Here is a 22,772-nt window from a genome sequence, read left to right as displayed (position 1 = left end):
CTAGGATGCAGCCTCTGTCTACCCATCCAGAGAACTCATTCCCGATGCATGACAGAATCCCCATTGCCCCCATCATGCATTCAGCTGCGGCTGGTACCTGCGTCATCGCAGTGTCTGACCAATGAATACCAACGACCACATTTTGGTAGCGTCCCGCCCCTCGGCGGACGATCATCACGGCCAGCTGATTGAACACCGGCGCCTTCCCCAGGTGATCGTGCAGCGCACCCTCTCGGCTAAGAACCTGGTGCACGCCAAGGGTGGCGTGCTGCTGGCGGGCGCGCTCAAGTTCCTGCCGCTGTACCTGCTCGTGTTCCCGGGTATGGCGGCGCGCGTGCTGTACACCGACTCCGTGGCGTGCTCAGAACCAGAGGCCTGTCAGCGCATCTGTGGCTCGCCCACCGGCTGCTCCAACCTGGCGTACATCGAGCTGGTGCTCAACCTGCTGCCCGTCGGTGAGTGCCGGACGTGGGGGAGCGCAGAGCCTCAGACACCGCGGGGGGCTGCGGAAGGACAGGGGAGGGGCTGCAGGAGTTACGGAGAGGGACGGATAGTTAGCAGAGAAATGTCTGCAGCTGAGGAGTCGGCGTGCATCAGATAAGTATAAGTCGATGGCATGTGGCCGATCTGTATTCCAAGGAAGGCTCACTGATCTCAGATGAACGATGATGCTCAGGCTCTTCGCCTAGTCCCTGACGTGGGTCCAACCCGGCAGGCGTGTCAGGTCTGATGCTGGCCGTGATGCTGGCGGCGCTGATGTCCTCGCTGACGTCCATCTTCAACTCGGCCTCCACCCTGTTCACTATCGACGTGTACACGCGGCTGCGGTCGCGCGCCTCGGAGCTCGAGCAGGTCATCGCCGGCCGGGTGTTCGTCGTGTTTATGGTGGCCGTCTCGATCGTCTGGATCCCCATCATCAACTCGTCGGCCTCCAGCCAGCTGTTCGTCTACATCCAGAGCATCACCGCCTACCTGGCGCCGCCCATCTGTGCCATCTACCTGCTGGCCGTCTTCTGGCCGAGAGCTAATGAACAGGTGAGGCGTCAGTCAGACTCAACTTAACAGGTGATGAGCCGTGGATCCAAACAGGACCGAGATTCGAGCACGCATGAGAAAATATTACCGCAATTATTCGAGTGTGCCTCGAGCTAGGAGAAAAAAAGGAACGGTGCATGAACTACATGCTCCCTTTCATATGCTGGTGTATATGAAGTTGAATACGAAAAAAAGCTTTGTAAATCTCCAGGACACATTTCGGCCGTTTTAGAGTTGGTAGCGGTATGGAATCGTGAGAGGTTCTCGATAACAGCGTGAAGGTAACAATATTGGAATATGCTTGCTCTTCAACGCAAAAATTGTACATTTCGTAAGCAATTTCAGCCGTGTTTTCCCTAAAATCACTTGATTCACCACCACTAACTTTTTCAGAAGATCTCGATTAAATGAGTGGCTCACGCCCCTGACGTCTGGGCGTTTCAGGGGGCCTTCTGGGGCATGATGCTGGGACTGGTGCTAGGCATGGTCCGTTTCGGCATCGAGTTCTCCTACACCGTTCCGCCGTGCGGCTCCGGTGAGTGGCTGCGGACAGACCGCGGGGGCGACCAGGGACGCCGTATATTCCGCACTGATAGACCCCTGCGTCGTATCAGGTTCGGTACTCGATGCCGGCGAAGTTCTGCGATATTGGCCATGCCTTGCTGGCGTGATTTCGCGGTAAACCGTCTGACGACGCAGTGCCATACAGGCTGTAACAGTAGTGCTCTAATAGGCACCCCGTGCGACGTACTTACCTGGCTGAAGGCCGAATAAAAGCGCGCCTGCTCAATGCACTCAGGCGGCCTATAATACTTATACAGTATACACCCAGTGACCTAATCAAGACAGTTTTTTTTTTGAATTTTGCTCCCGACAGGCCGAGGCCCTGGTCGGGGTAGGGGGAAGTTACTAGCTGGCAATTAGCCAGATCTTCCGTTTTACTTTACTTTAATGCCGGCTATGTTATTCCGGCCCAAGGCAATATCAAGAGCAAAGTTTACGTTAGACCGGCTCATGTGACGTCCGGTGGGAGCAAGTGCAAGGGAAAGCCAGAAAGGGTGCCAGAGTGGCAGTGCCGAGAGGGATTTTGAGTACTTACATTTCTTGCTGCTGAATCTTGATGCTGAAATGTGGTAGTGTTGTAATGTGTGCTGTTGTTGTGTTGCGAGTTCCACCAGGAAAGTCCTAACTAGAAAAACCTGGTGCCTATCTTAGAGGGCAAAACCTGTGCGCTTTTGCCAAATTGCACAGGAAAAATCCCTTTGCTTTGATATTACGTTACGTTATATCGCTAATGTGTAAGTGTGTTTGTGGGGCTATGTGTCTCGAGTGGGCCTCAACCTTTAAGAGGGATCCCTGTCGAGAACCGCGAGAGGGATGGGCAGGTGCCGATTGCCGCCGCCGCCGCCGGAGGGACGCAAACGCGCGCGCTCGCAAACATAGACGAAATCACGGCGCAACAAGAACAATGGAAACAAAAACAATTACGATGAAATCACGAGAGAAACCAAGAGAAACCAAGAAAAACCAAGAGAAAATCATGTGTCCAAGGAGTTGGGGGAGGAGCCCACCGCCGCGTGCCAGTGGTCCCCGCGGCGGCGGCTGGTGCCCGTAAGCTCGGGGCTCCTACAAAACCCCCACCAAGTGCTGATTGGTATGATTAGAGAACTGACGTTTCAGTGCGGACTCCAGTGACGTAACAATTCATTAAACGGGTCGTTGCGGACGGCATAGTGCCGACACCTCTTTCTCCAAGCAGATGGGGGGCAGAGGAGCCCGCCGCCGCGTGCCAATGGTCCCCGCGGCGGCGGCTGGTGCCCGTAAGCTCGGGGCTCCTTAATTGACATGGCCAGTATCCAGGAAATCAAAAAGATTGAGTCCCGCGCCCAGAACCGCTATCGACGGCTGGCCGACCACGGAACTGAGCGCGAGACTGTGCTATATGGATCGGTCTAGCCTGGAATTCTTCAGGAAAGTGAAAAGCAAGTCGAGTAGATCCGGGTGAGAATCGCCGAGGAGAGTAGGAATTGAAAGTGCAAGTTGGTTGTGGGTGATATATTGGATTATAGGTTGCCTCTCTGCTTGATATTGGGGACAGTGGATCAAGAAGTGTTCAATTGTGTATCTTATGTTACAACGTTGGCAGATTGGAGGGGGGCCTTGATCAAGGATATATTCATGTGTCAATTTAGTATGTCCGATTCTAAGTCTGGCTATAATTACTTCTTTAAGCCGGGTATTTTGATAAGCAGTCGACCAGTGTCCGATAATTGGTTTGATTGGGTGAAAGTAGTAATGTGGATTTACGTCCCATTCAAACTGGACATACTTTTTGTAGGACGTGTAAATGACATTAAGATAATCTGATACCGGGCATGGGAGGGAGTTATTGGGGGGATCACGGAGGCTGGCTTTGGCCGCTTTGTCCGCGCGCTCATTCCCCACAATATTCGCGTGACCGGGTATCCAGATTATCTTAACTTCTCTGTTTTGGTCGGTGATTTGATTAATTTGTCTTTTAATGTCTCGCGTGATTGGGTGCGAATCATTATGGGCCGCTGCGATTGATTGCACTGCTGCCTTGGAATCAGTACAAATCATTAGTTGTCTATCAGGTTTGTTGATTACGTGTCGAAGCGCTGCACTGATCGCGTAGAGTTCGGCCGAAAAGATGGAGTGGTTATCGGAGAGGCGGGTGGATTGTGCGAATCCTTTTATATAGAAGGCGGCTCCGGTCTTGTTGTCCGCCCGAGAGCCGTCTGTGTATATAAAAGTATGGTCTTTATGGTCGTTTTGGAATTCGAGGAAAAGTTGTTTCATTTCATCAGTGTTCATGTCTTTTTTGTTGTCATCGAAGAGGATGAGGGTTTGGATGGGGTGCCTAGTCCAGTACGGGCTCAGTGGAGGGTTATCAAGAACCTTTGGAGTTTCTATTTTATAGTCCCTAAGTATGTTTTTAAGGTGTCTTCTTATTGTTTGGTACTTGTATTCTCTATGTGTTATTATGTTATTTTCTGGTAGGTTACTGAGTATAGCGTATGGTATTGTATCTTTTCTTGCCATTACTTTCGTGTAATACCTTATAAGCTGGTATTCTCTTCTTCTTTCCAGAGGAGGAATGTTTGAATCAACACGGAGATTCGATGAAGGCGAAGTGCGGAGTGCGCCAGAAATAATGCGAAGAGCGGAATTCTGGATACTCTCGACCTTGTTACTGAGAGTAGTGGATATATTTGTTAGTAAAAAGGCATTATAATCCAAGATGGATCGAATCAGAGATGTATATAGAAGTGTCAGTGTTTTTCTGTCGGCGCCCCAGTGTGTACCAGAGATACATTTCATGATGTTGAGGCGCCGGGTGCACCTTCCTGTGATGTCTGCTATGTGTTGTGTGAAAGTGAGTCCCCTGTCCAGTGTGATGCCTAGATATTTAAAGGTATTTGTTTGCGGAATCTCAACCCGGCCCAAACGGAGCGGGCGTGGAGGTGTGGGGTGTCTGCGTTGTTTGGAAAAGGTTAGTGAGGCTGACTTGTGGGGAGCAATTTGCATTCCCCACTTGTCACACCATTTGTTTACGTGGTTTAGTACCGTTTGAAGTTTTTGGTATGCCGCATTCACATTGTGGTGCGACGTCCAGACCGCCAAATCGTCCGCGTACATGGAATAGTGTACGTTATGTGTTACATTGTGTATATTGTCAAAGATGTCATTTATATATATAAGGAAGAGCGTCGGGGAGAGAGGACTTCCCTGAGGGACGCCGTGATCGAGGTTATGTAGGGTTGAGTAGGTGTTGCCTACTCTGACCTTGAAAGTGCGGTTATTAAGAAAATTACTTATGAAATTGGCCATTCGGCCGCGTATTCCCATGTTATGTGTTTTTATAAGTATAGCTTTGTGATGTACTTTGTCGAAGGCTGCTTTCAGATCGAGGAAGAGTGCAGCTGTAACTTTATTATGGAAAAACCCCTGTTGTATCGTGTCAATAATGTGTATCAAGTTGTCAGCTGTGGAGCGTGCTGGTCGAAATCCGTTTTGGTGTTGTGAGAGCTTGTGTTGTGATTCTAGGTACACTCTGATTCGATTGTTGACCATTCTCTCGACGATTTTAGAGGCACAGCTCGACAATGAAATTGGTCTGTAACTAGCTGGATCGGTGCTATGTTTGTCTTTTTTGAGAATGGGGATGATTATACTTTCTCTCCAGGAGTCCGGAAAGTGGCCTTCAACCCATAGCTGGTTGATGACCTTGAGAAAGTGTTCAAGGCCAAAGGGGGTTAGTTTTCTGAAGAACATGTAGGGCAGTTTGTCCGGGCCTACCGAAGTATTCCCACACTTTACGATTGCATGTTGTAGTTCATATAGGGTGAATAGGTGATTGTAATGTTCTGTGTTGTCGGATTGGAACGTGAGTGTTGATAGGGTGGTGCTGAGGTTGTTGTGTAGAGTGCCTGAGTAGTTGTTGTTTGAGGATATGTTTGCATAATGGGCTGCAAATTGTGTGGCAACTGCTTGTGGGTCTGTTGTGAGTGTGTTTTGTATAATCAGTGACGGAATTTTATATATCTTTGGTTTATTGATGCGGAAACATCTAAGATGTTCCCAGACTTTAGTAATGGGTGTGAAACGGTTGAATTTGTTCGAAAAGCTTTCCCAAGACTCTTTTTTTGCTGCGTTGATGACTTCTTTTGCGTTCCTGATTTCGTTCCTGAGCTGAATTTCATGAGCAACACAGGGGCAGGCCCTACATTTCCGTAGGGCTCTGCGGCGCCTCGCGACTGCTTTTTGACAGTTTTCCGTCCACCACGGGGCGTGTTTGTAACCCTGTCTTTGCTTTGTCAATGGGACAGAACGTTCAGCTGCTTCGCCTATTATCTGAAGGAAACTTTCTATGTTTACTGTATCGTTGTCATTTACGTTATTGTTTGTATTGTCGTTGAAGCTAAGAATGTCAAGTTGTTCATCTATGTCGTCCTGGAATGTCGTCCAGTCCGCTTTGTTAAAGTTCCATTTCGGGAGGTATGTATTTATGGTTGACCTTGAAGAGGATTCAACTGTTATATGCATAGGATAATGATCACTAAAGTATTGGTCGATTTGCACTTTTGGGGTAAAAAGCAAGCTGATTTCTGGAGAAGTCAGCACAAGATCAATTACCGAGTATTGATTTGTTCCGTTCATGATTCTGTGGAATGTTGGTGATTTGTCATTAAGACAAATGAGATTATGTTTGTTAATGATGTTGTAAAGTGTGGTGCCGCGCTGTGTTATGTTGTTGCAGCCCCAGGCAGTGTGGTGAGCATTAAAATCACCTATTATCAATTTAGGGGAGGGGATTTGGCCAAAGAGTCGATCCAGTTGTTGGTACGTTACGTTAATACTAGGTGACAAGTAGAGAGAGATTACATTAACGTCTCGCTGTGCAATTTTGATTGTGGTTGCAACGTAATTTAGGTTAGAGTCAAAGTTAACTTGATGATGTAGAAGGTTGTTAGAGACATACAAAGCCGAACCGCCTCGGCGTGGGGAATCATTTACGTTATTGCAGTAAAGAGAATATCCAAAGAGGTTAAAGTTATATTTAGTCGAGTCAGTGTCGAGGAAGTGGGTCTCTTGGATGGCGGCTACTAATGGCTTTTTATTAACTATATATTCACGGAATTCCGCCCAGTGGGATACTACAGAGTTAGCATTCCACTGGAGCAGGAATTCCTCCGTGTGTTGTGGCATATTACTGTTTCTTTAGAGCGGACCGAGTGAGCGGGCCGGACCTGGCTGACTCCAGCACATCCAGGTCGGCCAGGCTCAAGGGAACGGTGTTGTTCCGGCGGAGCGGTGGAGTGTCGTGGGGCGGCGGTGAGGGGGTGGGGGCGCTGACTATGGTAGTGTCTAGCTCGTCGAGCTGTAGGGAGATAGTGTCGGCCTCTGACTGGCCGCTGCCGAGGCTCTCCGCGGAGCCGCTCGAGTGTTTGGAGAGGCGGGACGGCCTTGGAGCGGGGTCGTCAGTGTCGGTGTCGGTGTCGGTGACGGACCGGACGGAGGGCGAGGCCTGAGGGGCGGCCGGTGAGGACCTGGCGCCGGCTTCTGGGTCCTCGGTAGTGCGCTTAGGAGCGGGTGGCACGGAGCGTGCCGGTGGTGAGGCCACCTTATGGGTCGCGCCTGGGGCCGGCAGGGGCGGCCAGTCGTCCCCGGCGAGAGGGGCGGTTGCGGTGTCGGTCGGGCGGGCGACGGCGGCGGCGGCGGTCGGGCGGGCGGCGGCGGCGGCGGCGGTCGGGCGGGCGGCGGCGGCGGCGGCGGCGGCGGCGGCGGTCGCGGAACGAGTGGGAGGGGACCCGATGTCCGACGGCGGGTGAGGGGCGGGGAGCAGCCCGTCGGGCCGCTCCTCCCGGAACCACGTGGCTCCGTTGGGCCGACCGTGGCCTTGGGCCCGGTGCTCCGCGCGGCGGTTCTTGACTTCCGCGCGGTGCCACTGCCTGGCGTCCTCCGCGATAGGGCACCGGCGGTCCCACGCCGGGTGGGGACCGCCGCAGCCGGGGCACTGTTCAGGGCCGTCGCACTTTTCGGCGTCGTGCGGCCCGCCGCAGCGGCCACACATGGGCTGGCGTCGACGGCAGGCGCGCTTAGAGTGTCCATAGGCCCAGCACTTAGTGCAGGGGCGCGGGGCCGGGACCCAGGGGTCCACGGGCACGGCGAGGTACCCGCATCGGATGGCCTGCGGGAGGATGCGGCCGCTGAATGTGAGCCGGACGGTGGGGTTCGGCCCAAGATTTTGGAGGTCGCGGGACCGGAGGCGCTGGACCCGTACGACGCCCTGGGTCTGTAGTTCCTGAAGGAGCTCCATGTTTGTGATCTCGGTGAGGGCGTCGGAGCGGACCGACCCCTCGACAGAGTTCAGCCGGGTGGCGAGGCTGATCGTGACTGGGGTGCCTCTGAAGGAGGCCGTTCGCATCATTTGGATCGTTTGGGTTTCCGTTTTGGTCTCGATGAGGAGGGCGCCGCTCCTGAGTGCTTTCAGTGAGTTCACCGGACCGATGTATGAGTCGATGGACCGGCGGAGGGAGAACGGGTTAGTGTGTCTGAAGTTTCCCTCCTTCCTTGTTATCAGCAGGAAAGCCGGTCCCTCGGGGATGGCCTGGGAGGGAGGGAGCTCGGCGGGCTCCTCGGAAGGGTGACCCGGTGCAGGGTCGGTGGTCTCGGCCGAGTCCATGTTGTTGTGTTGTAAATCTCAAGCGAATATCAAATTTAATGTAAAGATGGGATGTAAAGTACGGCTAATTTGTGTTTATATCTGGTTATTATTAATAGAAGAATCAATAGCGGGCAGAACCGCAAATAGCAAAATTAGTCCGATCCGGATGAAAAAATTGGGCAAGAGGGCCGGCGCTGCCGGTAACCTCGGAGGCCCCCAGACAACGACGAAAGATCAGAGAGAAAGAGGTGGGGGGGTTGTGGGACAGAATGTCCCTAGAAGAGAGGGAGTGGAAGAAAACGAAAACGATCCTAAATTACCTGCCTACTACGAGCACTTCTATGCGGGGCTTTAGCGCCGCCGGTGTGTCACCCGTCTTAATAAAGACGGGTGCACACAGCCGGGGATCTAAAAGCTGAAAGCAGCCGCTCAAAATGCCGTAGCCTATCACCTAGTTGCCGCAGTGGCACGCCCTGGAAATCAAGACAATTTCCACATGAAGCGTCCATACATCAAATGGCCGATCATGTGCCGATAATTGCAAATATCCCACTTAAACTTAGCTTTGCCTTCTTACCGGTTGACTTGTGCTTAAACATTACTGTAACCTGTGCCTTTATAACACTTTCAATTGTGTACTCTGAGTAGATATGTCACGGAAAGGACTTACGACGAAACTTAAAACAGATTTCTGTTGAGGTTATTTACACTGGTGCTGTTGCATTTGTGTTCCAAGCAATGAACTATTAGAATTGTAAAACCTCCAGTGAATGTACTATGTACATGCTGTCCATTTCATCCATTGCCAAAGTGTTCGCAAAACGGGGACTGAGCCCAATGTCACCCAGTTCGCCCGATTTGAATCCATTACATCACGGTACCTCAGCCCGGGCCATCATCGGCATCACTACACGTCATGTAGTGATACCACGTGACTCAGCTTAGGTTACCATTGTTGCCGACAAATTGCACCTATGCAAGGCGGTACGGGCGAGAGACTCGGCGCTGCTGAGCCGAGCCGCCGCGCCGCCACGCCGCCGATCCGAGCGCCGTCCGCGGTCGCGGGACGCTGGCGTCCCCTCTGACCCGGCTGGCTGGCCGGCGCGGCAGGGCGGCTCCCTGTTTGCGTAGGACCGGCCCAGGTCCGGGCCATTGTGTGGGGCACGCACGTGCGCGCCCGGCGTGTGTGTCTTCCGGGTGGAGCGCTGGACGCCCGGGCCATTTTTAGCCTTTTCTGTGTGCTCTGACCGTCCTCAACGCGTCTTGTTTTCACCCCCTGTCGCCGTATATAAACTAGTTGTAAACACCCCCGGCCCTCAGGCCTCACTTCACCTTTCGACTTCGACGGGGACACTGCGCTGCCCCGCTCTCTTCCCGGTACGTTTCGCTGCCTTGTCCGCCAAATATAGTGAACTAGAAGACAAAGTGTGTGAGAAGCCCGAGTGAGAAGTGAAACAGTGCGCGGTCTACACACAGATGAGATATTCGACGGAGATGCGGCAGGCGTATCGGTTCCGGTGACCAGGTCTACTGACTATCCTTTTTTCATCCTAAAACATTCCTAAAACTCTCTAAGAAGGGGGTTCCTTTGTCGTCGGCATCCGGCGCTCCATATTTAGGCCCTAACACTCTCCCTGAGAGGGGGGTTCCTTTGACGTCGGTATCCGGCGCTCTCATATTTTAGGCCCTAACATACTCCCTAAGAAGGGGGTTCCTTTGACGTCGGTATCCGGCGCTCTCTTATTTAGGCCCTAACATACGCCCTAAGAAGGGGGTTCCTTTGCCGTCGGTATCCGGCGCTCTTTATTAGGTCCAAATATACTTCCTAAGAAGGAGGTTCCTTAGTCGTCGGCATCCGGCGCTCTATCCTGTATCCAATATTTAGTTGTATCTTAACTAGGCTAACGTGATAGGTTATAACATTTATTTTCCCAATTTTCCAATTAAACCATTTTCCTCCTGGATCTCGGTCACCAAACAACCAAATGCTGTGCGATGCGCGATTAAATACAGTCCACACCATGAAAGGAGATTCGAACGAAAGCGTCGCCAACATTTTCTGGTCCTCCGGGCCGGATGGTCCTGGCCTGAAGTGAGAACTGAAGACCGTTGTGGCTGCCCGTCGCCGACTCACTGATTGATTGTAGGTTACAAGCTGTGCCTCGTGTGTGCCAGTCGGATCGAGAAGAAAATTCCGATGATGGAAGATTCGACTCAGGCGGAGAACACAGAGACGGCGACGGTGAGTCAGGACACTGCCGGCGAGGAAGCTGGAGACACTGCATGCGTGTTGAAGCACCTGAAACTTCAGCGCGGGCGCAAGGCCGCCGCGTTTACTCGTGCCTGTAACACGGCGGAGGCTCAGATCGCGCGCCGAGCTACTGAGGAAGAACTAAAGAAGCGGCTCGAAACCCTGAATGCGACACTGGATGGTTTCATGGAAGCCAATGACGCCTATGTTGAGAAGGTGCAGGAGGTCTGCGAACTGGAAGAAGCGGAAGAGTACGCCACCCGACTGACGGCACGGCACGCCGAGACGGTGAAAAGAATTGAAGAGGCGACTACGCACCGACCAGTGAGCTGCTGCGCGGCGTCGCAAGCAGATGACAGACCACCACCATCAAAGTTGCATCACGGGGGGAGTAGAGCGAACGGATCCCGTGTTTCAGGAGTCTCCAGAGCGGCGTCCAGGGAAGCTGTAATAACGGCAGAGATGAAAAGCCTGGAGCTGAAGCATTTGAAAGCCAGGCAAGACAGAGAAAGGCAGCTGAGAAACCAGGAAGCAGAAAGAACAGCTCAGAGGAGAAGAGAAGAAGACAGGATGGAAGAAGAGAAGAGGATGATGGAGGAAAAGGAGTTAGAAGAAAAGAGGATGATGGAGGAAAAGGAGTTAGAAGAGGAGGTGGAACGAGCGCAGCAGAGGGCAAGACTTCTGAGGGCTGCAGAAAATGACCTTGAATGGGAGCGGAGAAACGACTTTGATGACGAGATCCCAGTGGAGGTGGAGCCTAACCACTGCGATGTAACAAGAGGCGTCCGTCATACGTCAGGTGAGCAGCGGCCGGCACCCAATGGTGGCGAAGTTCCCCGCTGCATCTCGTCATCACCCAGAGCTGTCGGTGTTCCTCAAGGCGAGAATGGGGTGCACAAGAATGACGGATTGGCTCGTGCCAGCTGGATCCCACCGCCAGCCTCACCCCGACGGAATGACCTGGCAGGACCATCAGCGTTCGTAAAGAGCATACCGCGACTGACTCTGCCAACGTTCCGTGGAAATGCACGTGAGTGGCCGCGCTGGATTGGTCTTTTCAAAGCCTTGGTGCATGATCAGCCGTCCCTGTCGGATGCTGAGCGCATGGCTCACCTTCAAAACGCGGTGGAAGGGCCCGCGGCCCAGGCCATTGACGGCATGTTATTCAACGGTGACTTGTATCACGAGGCCTTGAAAACCTTGCAAGATAGGTTCGGACGAGAGGAAGACATCATCCAGGCCCACCTGCGAAATGTGTTCATGACCTCGCCACCGTCACTAATGGACCTCCCGGCGATGGAGAAGTTTTATGCGGTCGTCCATAACACAGTCACCGTCCTGCGAAATCTCGGCTATGCGAGTGACCTGTCAAGCAGTGAAAACTTGAGAAGAGTGGTCGAAAAGCTGCCGAGCGAGCTAGCCCGAGAGTGGGGCCGTGAAGTGTTCCGGCTGCGACCGACGAGACCGACTCTGGAGACGTTCACCGAGTGGCTCCAAGTCCAAGTCAGCATCCTGAGCTTCTCTGCTGTCCAGTCCGGGACTTCAACATCGGAACGGAAACGTGCAACAGTTGCTTCAAGGGACGGCCCTGTTCGGCGAACAGCGCTGGCGACAGGAGCTAATGGTGAAACCGAACCAGAGGCCCGCTCTCTGCCGGTGTGCGTGGTGTGCAGCAGTAACCACAGACTGAGCGACTGCTCAGAATTCAAGGCCAAGACCCCAGACGCAAGAAGCGCTGTTGCCTATGAAGAATGTCTTTGCTTTTCATGCCTCAAGAAGGGCCACTGGAGCAGAAGCTGCAAAGTGTCTCGGCGGTGCAATGTGAAGGGATGCAAGCTCACGCACCATCCGCTTCTCCACCGCGGATCAAGTCGGTCAGGAACCGATCAGAGCAACTCGAGGAGGGATCAGTCGTCAGCAGGGACAACCACGGGAGCGCCTGAATCTTCAGCCGAAGGTCGTTCCGGGAACCAGCCGTTTGTAGCAGCCTCGGTAAAAACGGACACAGACACACTGCTACAGATTGTTGCTGTGCGGGTTCACGGGCCCCGTGGTTCGACAGACGTTCTGGCACTCCTGGATGCTGGAGCTCAGACATCATTGTGTCGTGAGGATGTTCTGGAGGAGCTGGGCGTTGCCGGGGAGCGACACCCGCTCTGCATACAAAACGTGGAGACCAGTGGCACTCAGCGTCCGTCCGAGAGAGTGAAACTGAAGATCAGCCCCCTTGGCACAGGGGCAAAGAAGTGCATCAACATTCCTGAAGTGTGGTCTGTGCCAGCGCTGAATGTGACTGCGACTTCAATGACGAAGAGAGAGCTTCAGAGGTTTGAGCACCTTCGTGATCTGGAGTTCCCGCAATATAATGGCGGGCAGGTGAAGCTGTTGATCGGTGCAAACGTCCTTGAAGCAGTGCTGCAGAAGGAGGTGCGTGTGGGACGTCCGAATCAACCGGCCGCTGTGAAGACAGACCTAGGGTGGACCCTGACGGGCTGCGTGTCTGACATCGCGCCCAGCAGCAGGCGCCGGGTCATGTTTCTGAGACGTCAATCGAGTGAGAGCGAAGTGGAGCTGTGCGCTGCCGTCAACGAATGGTGGTCTACAGAAGCGTCTGGAACAAAGTACAGTGAAACGACGTCACGATCGGAGGAGGATAAGAAAGCGCTCCAGATGCTGGAAAGAAACACGCCCAAAGGTGGAGAGCGACACGAAACCGGTCTGCTGTGGAAGGAGACAAGTCCTACACTTCCCAACAACAAGCGACAGGCTACTCAGCGACTGCAGGCAACGGAGAGACAGCTCGAGAAGCTTCCAGAGGTCGCAGGGAAGTACCAGGTCATCATCAACTCCTACGACGCCGAGAGACATGTATCGGTCGCTGCTGTCTCAGCAGACGCACCCACAGAACAGAATGAGTTTGAGCTGGGCCAGCAGCTACAGGAGGCTCAGCAGGAGCTGCAGGAGCAGTCCAGCCGGCTGGAGGAACAGCAGCAGGCAGCTGCCAGACTCCAGGAACAGCGGACCATGGCCACCGCAGACTACAGGAAGGCAGATGCCGGCCTCACCAGGGCGTTGGCCGCTGAGCTAGCCACCTGTCGAGAGCGCGACCAGGTGCCCTCGGACGAGGCGAGCTTGGTACAGCAGCTGGAGCGGCGCGCTGCTGAGGTGGCCCGGCTGACGGTCGAGCTTGCCGACCGGGGAGCTGAACTGGCTGCAGCTAATGCGGCAAAGTGTCGGGCCCTGGTACAGGCAAAGGAAATTGCCGCCAAGGAGATCAGTTTCCAGTACAGAGAGAGGAAGATGGCGAGTGAGAAGGAGGTGCTGGAGAAGCAGATGTCTCTGCTGCTGGAGAGCCTGAAGTCGCAAGCAGAGGAGCTGTCCACGCTGCGCCGCCAGCACAGATCGCGGGTCCTCCAGCTGCAGGCCGACCTTGCCAACAAGATGGACCAGCTGGGGACGGAGCAGGCGGAAAAAGAACAGCTGACACAGCAGGCGGCCGACCTGGAGCAGGAGGAAAACTATCGACAGCAGCTGCGGTCACACGAGCGGCTGGCGCAGCCCTACAAAGAGGGCGTCGAGAAGGCGGAGGCCAGGTCGAATGAGATGCTGCGCTCTGTTAACGAGCTGCGGTCACTGCTGAGCTCGGCCAGCGAGCAGCAAAGCCGGCTGGAGGTGCATCTGGACGAGACGCACACCCAGCACGGCCAGTACCTGGTGGAGCGCGACAAGGTGATCCTCCAGCTGCGCGACCGGCTGGAGACTTACGAGGAGCAGCTGCAGGCAATCACCCGCAAAGGTAGCCTTTCAGACGAGGCGGTGGAGGCCACGTCACCGTCCGCCGCCGCCGTCAGCCGGCTCCTGCGGCAGGGCATGACGCTCACACAGATCTTCACCGGGTTCAGTCAGGCCAAGGAGCAGCTGACGGCCACAGAGGCCGAGAGCAAGCAGTTCAAACTGTGCCTCGACCAGATCCTGAAGGATATTGATGAGGGGACGCGGGCCATCCAGAGACAGCGCGAGGATTATGAGTCGGCGGTGCAGACGATCGACTCTCCCACAGGCAACAATGACGAGGCATTACGGGAGCTGGAGACAGCACGCGCCAAGCCTGACGGCGCCCGCCGGCGACTGCGTATCGTACAACACGAGAGGGATCGGCTGGCCGCCCAGACAGCGGACCTGGCAATGCAGTTTTGTGTGCCGCTGAAGAAGGTGGAGGAGGCGCGCGGCGGTCGTCACCACACCCCGGGACGAGCTCGAGCTGGATATCTCCGCCGGACGGCTGATCGCCCAGCGTCTGGTCACCTTCCGGGACAAAGAGGGGCTCCAGGCGCCAACCAGGAGCTGCTGTCCGTGGTGCGCGAACTGAGCGCCGCCCGGGAGGAGCTGAACACGCAGCGCTCATGGCTGCGTCCCGTGGACAACTGATCACTGCCTGCTGCGGTCCCATGCCCGAGGTACCAACCGTCCAGTCCCCCATAGCCGGTGCTCATCTGCACTTTCTCGGCGAGGGTATCCAACGGTCGTCCGTCATTCCATTGTGCGTGTGACTTACCGGCCCCCGCCCACTGACCGCCCGCACTAGCTCTGGTATTTTTCTGCCTTCCTGACAGGGACCTGAGTCTGAGTTCAGGGCTGTGTAAAGGTAACCCGTTTGAACGCGCGAGTGTAAGGGCCGCTTTATCTCGATCCGCTGTCCGCGCCTTACTGGAATGCTGTGCGTGTTTTTACTTGTATGGAGCTTGGAAATGATAGTTACCCGCGCCCGTTTCGGTTATCACCTTTCTTGACTGTTCGTTTGCGCTGTTCAATTTGTCGGTCGAATGTATGTGTTCGACGTTCGTAGTGAAGCCGAACACAGGGGGGAGTGATGTTGCCGACAAATTGCACCTATGCAAGGCGGTACGGGCGAGAGACTCGGCGCTGCTGAGCCGAGCCGCCGCGCCGCCACGCCGCCGATCCGAGCGCCGTCCGCGGTCGCGGGACGCTGGCGTCCCCTCTGACCCGGCTGGCTGGCCGGCGCGGCAGGGCGGCTCCCTGTTTGCGTAGGACCGGCCCAGGTCCGGGCCATTGTGTGGGGCACGCACGTGCGCGCCCGGCGTGTGTGTCTTCCGGGTGGAGCGCTGGACGCCCGGGCCATTTTTAGCCTTTTCTGTGTGCTCTGACCGTCCTCAACGCGTCTTGTTTTCACCCCCTGTCGCCGTATATAAACTAGTTGTAAACACCCCCGGCCCTCAGGCCTCACTTCACCTTTCGACTTCGACGGGGACACTGCGCTGCCCCGCTCTCTTCCCGGTACGTTTCGCTGCCTTGTCCGCCAAATATAGTGAACTAGAAGACAAAGTGTGTGAGAAGCCCGAGTGAGAAGTGAAACAGTGCGCGGTCTACACACAGATGAGATATTCGACGGAGATGCGGCAGGCGTATCGGTTCCGGTGACCAGGTCTACTGACTATCCTTTTTTCATCCTAAAACATTCCTAAAACTCTCTAAGAAGGGGGTTCCTTTGTCGTCGGCATCCGGCGCTCCATATTTAGGCCCTAACACTCTCCCTGAGAGGGGGGTTCCTTTGACGTCGGTATCCGGCGCTCTCATATTTTAGGCCCTAACATACTCCCTAAGAAGGGGGTTCCTTTGACGTCGGTATCCGGCGCTCTCTTATTTAGGCCCTAACATACGCCCTAAGAAGGGGGTTCCTTTGCCGTCGGTATCCGGCGCTCTTTATTAGGTCCAAATATACTTCCTAAGAAGGAGGTTCCTTAGTCGTCGGCATCCGGCGCTCTATCCTGTATCCAATATTTAGTTGTATCTTAACTAGGCTAACGTGATAGGTTATAACATTTATTTTCCCAATTTTCCAATTAAACCATTTTCCTCCTGGATCTCGGTCACCAAACAACCAAATGCTGTGCGATGCGCGATTAAATACAGTCCACACCATGAAAGGAGATTCGAACGAAAGCGTCGCCAACAACCATCAATCATCATAATCATGCACAAAGACCACGTGACTCAGCCTGGGCCATCATCACACGTCATGTACCGATGCAACGTGACTCAAAGGACCGGCGTGACATCAGCGGCTCAATCGACCCCGGAACTGGCCACCAAAGGACGGCGCGGATACCGGGTCTCACGTCAGCTGGACCGGACGTCCTGTGCCCGCTACGAGCAGGCTGACAAAATTTTCAGAATAACGCCATGGGCTGGACTTCCAGTGCCATGTCTGATTAACATACTTGTTCACTTTTTATCGCTATGCGATCAAAGGAAATTATTTAAATGTGTCTAGTAAAAAAAAAAAACGTGCGCATTTTACAATGTAATTAAATCTCTGTAAACAAGGAACTCTGTGTGAGCTAGCCTTCAAACTCGAGCCTCCCAACCCCGGACGGACGTATAATGGATTCACGCGTGAGCACAAATCCGGCGCACGCGGCGTCCAACACGCCCCCGTCTCGCCCCATTGTTGTCTGGCTGGGGGGTGGGGTGGGGGTGGGGGTGGGGGCGTCTGAAGGTGTGGCGCAGACTGGACTTCTGTCCACGCACAAAAACACCAGATAGGAGCGACCCACTGGCGGGGGTTGGACCGCCCCGTGCGTGATCTCACAGGCTTACGGTGGTAATCGAGGTCATAGACCTCGGAGTGAAGAGAGGAGGGTGTGGTGCGTGCGTGAAGAGGGCTGTTGTAGCCTGAGGAAGGATGATGTGAGCATTTTCCGTACACGGGTAAATTGCGAATCCTTATCATCGGGAGCATGCCTAAATTTTATGAGAAAAGAAGGAACACCGTTTCGTGTAAATGACAGGATCGCACTCGATGGTGCCTGCCAGCACTGAAATTACCGTATTGGGTCTTCCGGATGTTTTTCGCTCATCCTGGCTAAATTTGGATCTTCCTTAAACTGAGGTGACGCACTAGTCATCTCTGCTCCCGATCGGAAACCCAGCGGCGGCAGTCCGTTCTAGTGCACTCAGTTCTATGACGTCACACTGCTGAGAACAGCATCCGCTGGCCGGCTTCCCGCGACCAATGTCCGTGGAGCTATCCATCGAGACGTCACGTCCCGTCTGTCCGACGCGTCACGGCTAACGTACGACTGCCGTCCGTGTCGCGTCCAGCCGAGACTATTTCGGGCGGCTGACGCGGCAGCTCGGGTGGGTAGACTGTGCCGCAGCACATACACGCAGGGAGGTAGACTGTACCGCACTACACCAGCGCGGCGGGAGACTGCACGCGGCTTCAGTAGCTATCACCGGGACGTGCGCTGCGTGGAAGAACGCTCCGATTGGACTTGTGGGTTTAGGGGATATGTAGTAAAGCATATTTCAGGCAAGGTCACAATGTCATGCTCCTATCATGGTAGGCTAGGATTTTATAGGATTTAGTGAAGCGCTGATGTTGATGATGAGGGACATCCACAGGTGTACGAGGTTGCGTCCCCGTCCCCTTCGGTGGGTGCTGTGTATGTATAATATTAATATCAGTGGAGTGTTGTCGAAGCATTGATACTGATTACTGATATTGGTGATACTGATATCGCTTTATGTTTCCTGTTTCACTGGACTGACTTCTCTCTCGTCTGCCGCCCTCAGAGCTGGAGGACACGCGTCCCGAGTGGGTGAAGCGGGCAATATTCGACATCCACTTCCTCCACTTCGGCTGCATTCTGTTCCTGATCGTGCTGGTCGCCTCGGTGGTCATCTCACTGTGCACAGAGCCCATTCCCGAGGAGTGCGTAAGTAATTCACAGAGCCCATTCCCGAGGAGTGCGTAAGTAATTCACAGAGCCCATTCCCGAGGAGTGCGTAAGTAACTCAGAGAGCCCATTCCAGAGGGGTGCGTAAGTAACTCAGAGAGCCCATTCCCGAGAAGTGCGTAAGTTACTCATTTCTTCATTTTCATGCCAACTGTGGTTGAAATTACAACTGTTATTTGATCGCAATATGTATATCAACGATACACCTTTTATGTCACCTTTTTAGGTTTTTATAACCGATTTACATTTATTTCAGCTGCGGCGTCTGACGTTCTGGTCTCGCCGTTGCGAGGAGCCGCGGATGCCACTGCCATCAGAGTCTGCCAAACAGCGCTTCGTTGAGGAAATTCAGCTCCAGGATGGTACGTGACGACACTCAAAGACTCACATTCGATAGCTAATTGAGACGGTAAAAAGACACATTACCTCCAGCGCAGTTGTCTGCTTCCTTCAGAGCTCAGCCGCTTGGTCTACACCCTCTGCAGTGAGGATGGATAGTGCGGCTATAAGAAGCGGCTCCGTGAGCTACAATGGTACTGCTTGTTTTAAAAGGGCTAATTGAAACACATGATGGTACCTGAGCATCTGGTCATTCTGATATGAAAAATGTTGTATTCTTTACCATTTTTGGCGATATACGTACGTTCACTTGCGTTTCGATGCGCCACTCTAAAACTGTACTCGAGCTCCGGGGACAGTGAAACGACCGGCACGTCATGAAGTGCGATATGCTTTTAGTGCGGGGCGTGGGCGATAGAGTGCATCTAGGGACTATGATCCCTGTGTAGTGAAGAGGCTTTAATACCGTGTTACACTCACAAAGACTCAGATAAGGACATAAAGTACCATCTAGCTAGCATCATTCCTCAATCTTCATGGCTTCTGAGCTGAGCCGCTCCGCAATGATCAATCTACGATAGTTGGGGATTTCCTTCTCCAGTTCTGTAAGCACGGATACCAGACATATCCACTGACCAATCCTAGTTCTAAGCATAATCGCAAAAAATCGCTCAATTATGCTGCTGCCATTTCCAGAGCCGCCGGAGCCGCCTGCCACGCCGTCTCTGGGCAGGAAGATCTTCAACAAGCTGTGCGGGGTGGCCGAGGGGGCGGCCATGGGCGAGTCGGCCGCCACCGACCCCTTCGGGCACCTCACCGACGTGGAGCGGGCTAAAATGGACGCCGACTCGCTGCTCGAACACCCCAGACAAAAAGTGTAAGGAGATGATTTATCTGGGCAAAGTTAATGATATTAATCATCCTTCTAAAGTGCTTCCATAGCTCAAATTGACGACAGGTGCTGTTGCTCGTCGTACCGTGGAACAGGATTCGTAATGAAGACATGCCACTTTGGTTCTTCTAATATGCCAGGAATATGCACATTAATCAAACGTTTTCTCTGAAGATGCATCGGATATTATCAATTCATGAAATCGTTGGATTTACATATCTTCCCAATCTCAGATTCTCCTACTTATAGGCGAGATTTTGATGCAAATAGAGCTGGGACACTTCCTACTGACACCCTGGCCAATGACCGTTTCTGATTTCAGGATCGTGAACGTGCTGGCCATGGTGCTGATGGCTGTCTCCGCCGGTATGTACACGTATTACCGGTAATACCACGGTACACCGCCCGGTACACCCGGTACACCCGATGTACGAGGTGTAAGTACACCGGAGTACCGCCCGAGGCACTGACACCGCTCGGTCGGTGTCACTGTCAGCTGACAGCATCTCAACTGGTCGGTGTCATGTTCGGTGTCCGGCGTGCTCGTGTCACTATCAGGTGTCGATGGTCTCTGTCACTACTGATCGCCGGGAAGATAATGTGAGATCCCCATCGCATCAGTTCCAGTGACAGTATTGATACATTGCTAGCCTCTGAAAGGCACACTCGGCGGCCGAGGCGGTGTTATACTGTGTCCGATGTGTTTCTAATTTAACAATAACACTAGTTGTTTTCCGTTTCGAATGTTTAGTGTTTAGTTCCTTGCACCAGTAACCAGTACATCAGTGTATAATTGTATATGTTGGACTTGTTGGAGGCATCGCTGACATGTTCTGATTGTCTAGATATCCGTCTAGTCATGGGATATGTGAGACACCTGCTGATCGTTGTCCTAAGAATCACTTCGTTAAAGAGTATTTGTGGAGCTGTGAATAGCGTGAATCACACCATTTGTAATATTATATCGTACGTACTGATGGCTGATGACTGAAACTATTTTACTAATGGTCCAGACCTTTGGATCGTGCGTTATAACTTATAGTTGTCATTCTCTTTCTCTCTCGTTCCTAGAACACTGCGCTTTTGTTGCCATGGTCAGTAAAAAATAGAATCGTTTTTTTTATTAAATTATATTTTTCAGGGGGGAAGTAAACAGAAAGTTCAACAAGCACTACCAAGCTATTGCATCGGATATTGTAATTATTGACGCTGCTGCCGCTAAAAGTTCGTTTTTTACTTATCAAGCGGACTTCAGCCGTCCAATATTCCGCTCCCTGGGCCCAATCTTATAAAGGTTGTGCTACCAAATGGCGTACTATCATTCCACCCCACTCTATTTACGGCACCCTATTCACGCAATCTTATAAAGAGAATAGTATGGTAATTCTATTCACGCCATTTTGCCCACAGTACAAATCAACGTCAGCAGGAAACACGCAACGTGATTGGTCAATGTCTTGTCGCCGTCGCTATTGGAAATTATGCGTACTGTTTGCGAACAGCAAAAGTTATGTGTTTTAATTTTTATGGGGCATTTATTTCTTTCAGAGACACACATATGTGTAATGAATAAGTTATTTATGGAAAACGTGATAGCAAACTATGGAAAACACAAACATGCTTGAAGAATTCTCCTGAAAAGTGGATTGCCGACCAAATAAATTTCAGCGAGGGCATTCTCGCGCTCAGAAATTCGAGTGAATAAAGTGTTTCTTCTACTTATCATTTGCATTTATTTGCTGTTAATGCATTGCAATAAATTTGTTAAAGAATTGTTTAAATAGTCATTTAATTATAGCTCGGCTACTGTTTCAGTAATTTAAGTAATGCCGTTGACAATGAAGCTCCTACAATTTAAGAGCATCAGGATACGTACATTAACTGGATCAATTCAAGATACCTATAGCTTATTTTCCTTCTTGTCATAAGCTCTTGAAATTTTCCTTCTTGAAGATAAAGCTAATAAAATTCGAAGATTACGTACATGAACTAAATTAGGTCAAGTTACAGCTTATTTTCCTTCTTATTCAAGCATAGGTACCTATTACCTAGCCTAAAGCTAAAAAGCAATTCCTCAAAAGATTGAAGTACCCAGTCTACATATCAAAGCTATATCAAGAAAAACACTTGGTTCAGAAGTCAGATCGAGATGCAGGAAGAGAAACAACAGATTGATCACTGATCAGTAACTGTGCCAAACAGAAAGTGAGGAAATACGAATAGTGAGTAGGCATTTACAATTTTTAAACAAACTAAGGTATATCTTCATCAATTTAAATATCTAATCAGAAGCCATGAAGTGCCCGTTATTTGTGTCATACGTGAGACGTGAGAATAGGCTAAAGACCCGTACCGATTATATAATACAGTGGCTGCCGAAAATCTAAGACGGTTACTGGTGCTAAAATCCTCTTAAAAATCCCCTTTTAATTTGAAAAATAAAGTCATATAACGATGAACACTCGTTTTTATGTCTTTTATTAAGTGTGCATTTAGTTCCTGGAAATACATATTTTGAAATTGATCGCTGTCTGTATAATAAGCATCATTATAATAAATCATGAGTTAATATGTAGAGGATGTTTTAATCTTAAAATTATCATAATGTAAATTATTGCATACTTATATCATAAAAACATGGAATTTATCTTAAATCAATTAGTCTGTCTGAGAAGCTCGCCAAAGTACGCCACAAATTCTGGCGTGAAATGGACGCCGCTGAAACCGCAAACAGCTGATGATTGTCGGTGTTTTGAGATGTGCACGCTGCTCACGGTTAAAATCAGTCTACAGCATCCTCAAAACCGGCGGCTACCAATACCGTAAAGAGCGTGCCGTGTTTTCGATTTCACAGAGTTTTATAAGATTGCGTACTATATATCCAGCCTTAGAGTGCTGCCATATCCATTTCACGGCGTTTATAAGATTGGGCCCAGTGTCGGGCCTATGCTGTAACGGTCGGGAGGAAACAAGACTCGACTCTGAGGAAATGTGAGCTATTTTACGTAGCGCGAACTATTTTACGAAGAATGGTTCCTACATATGTAACGATGTATCCTGACACTCTGAATTACTTGAGAGACGAATAGTGTGCACTTTGCGTGGATAGGTAATGCACATCGGTGAACAGTGTGTCAATGTGTGTCACAGTGTGTCAATCTCAATTTGTCTCAGTGGTTAGGTATGCTCAGAGATCACCTGATAGATAAAATATACTGAATGATGTAGCACAAGACTGCATTTATTGCCCTGGTGTAAGGAAGTAGTACCTGTGAACATGTTACACAGGCGCTTGTTAAACTTGAA

General features: G+C 51.9%; 1 protein-coding gene across 1 annotated transcript in view; it reads left to right on the top strand.

The window, feature by feature from the left end:
- The window catches only part of LOC122366285 (sodium/glucose cotransporter 4-like), a 42,377-nt gene extending 19,678 nt beyond the window's left edge, over nucleotides 1-22,699 (top strand). Inside the window, exons 8-14 of the mRNA XM_043338354.1 lie at nucleotides 212-455; nucleotides 716-1,035; nucleotides 1,480-1,570; nucleotides 18,072-18,214; nucleotides 18,492-18,597; nucleotides 19,271-19,451; nucleotides 19,789-22,699. Coding sequence (XP_043194289.1) covers nucleotides 212-455; nucleotides 716-1,035; nucleotides 1,480-1,570; nucleotides 18,072-18,214; nucleotides 18,492-18,597; nucleotides 19,271-19,451; nucleotides 19,789-19,855 — 1,152 coding nt within the window. The 3' untranslated portion in view covers nucleotides 19,856-22,699. The remainder of the gene's footprint in view (nucleotides 1-211; nucleotides 456-715; nucleotides 1,036-1,479; nucleotides 1,571-18,071; nucleotides 18,215-18,491; nucleotides 18,598-19,270; nucleotides 19,452-19,788) is intronic.
- Nucleotides 22,700-22,772: the final 73 nt, after the last annotated feature.

The sequence above is a fragment of the Amphibalanus amphitrite genome, unplaced genomic scaffold (genome assembly GCF_019059575.1).
Source record: "Amphibalanus amphitrite isolate SeventyFive unplaced genomic scaffold, NRLGWU_Aamphi_draft 000794F_arrow, whole genome shotgun sequence".
Classification (NCBI taxonomy): Eukaryota; Metazoa; Arthropoda; class Thecostraca; order Balanomorpha; family Balanidae; genus Amphibalanus; species Amphibalanus amphitrite.
The sequence above is the reverse complement of the archived record's forward strand: the minus strand, read 5'-3'. Positions and strand labels throughout refer to the sequence as shown.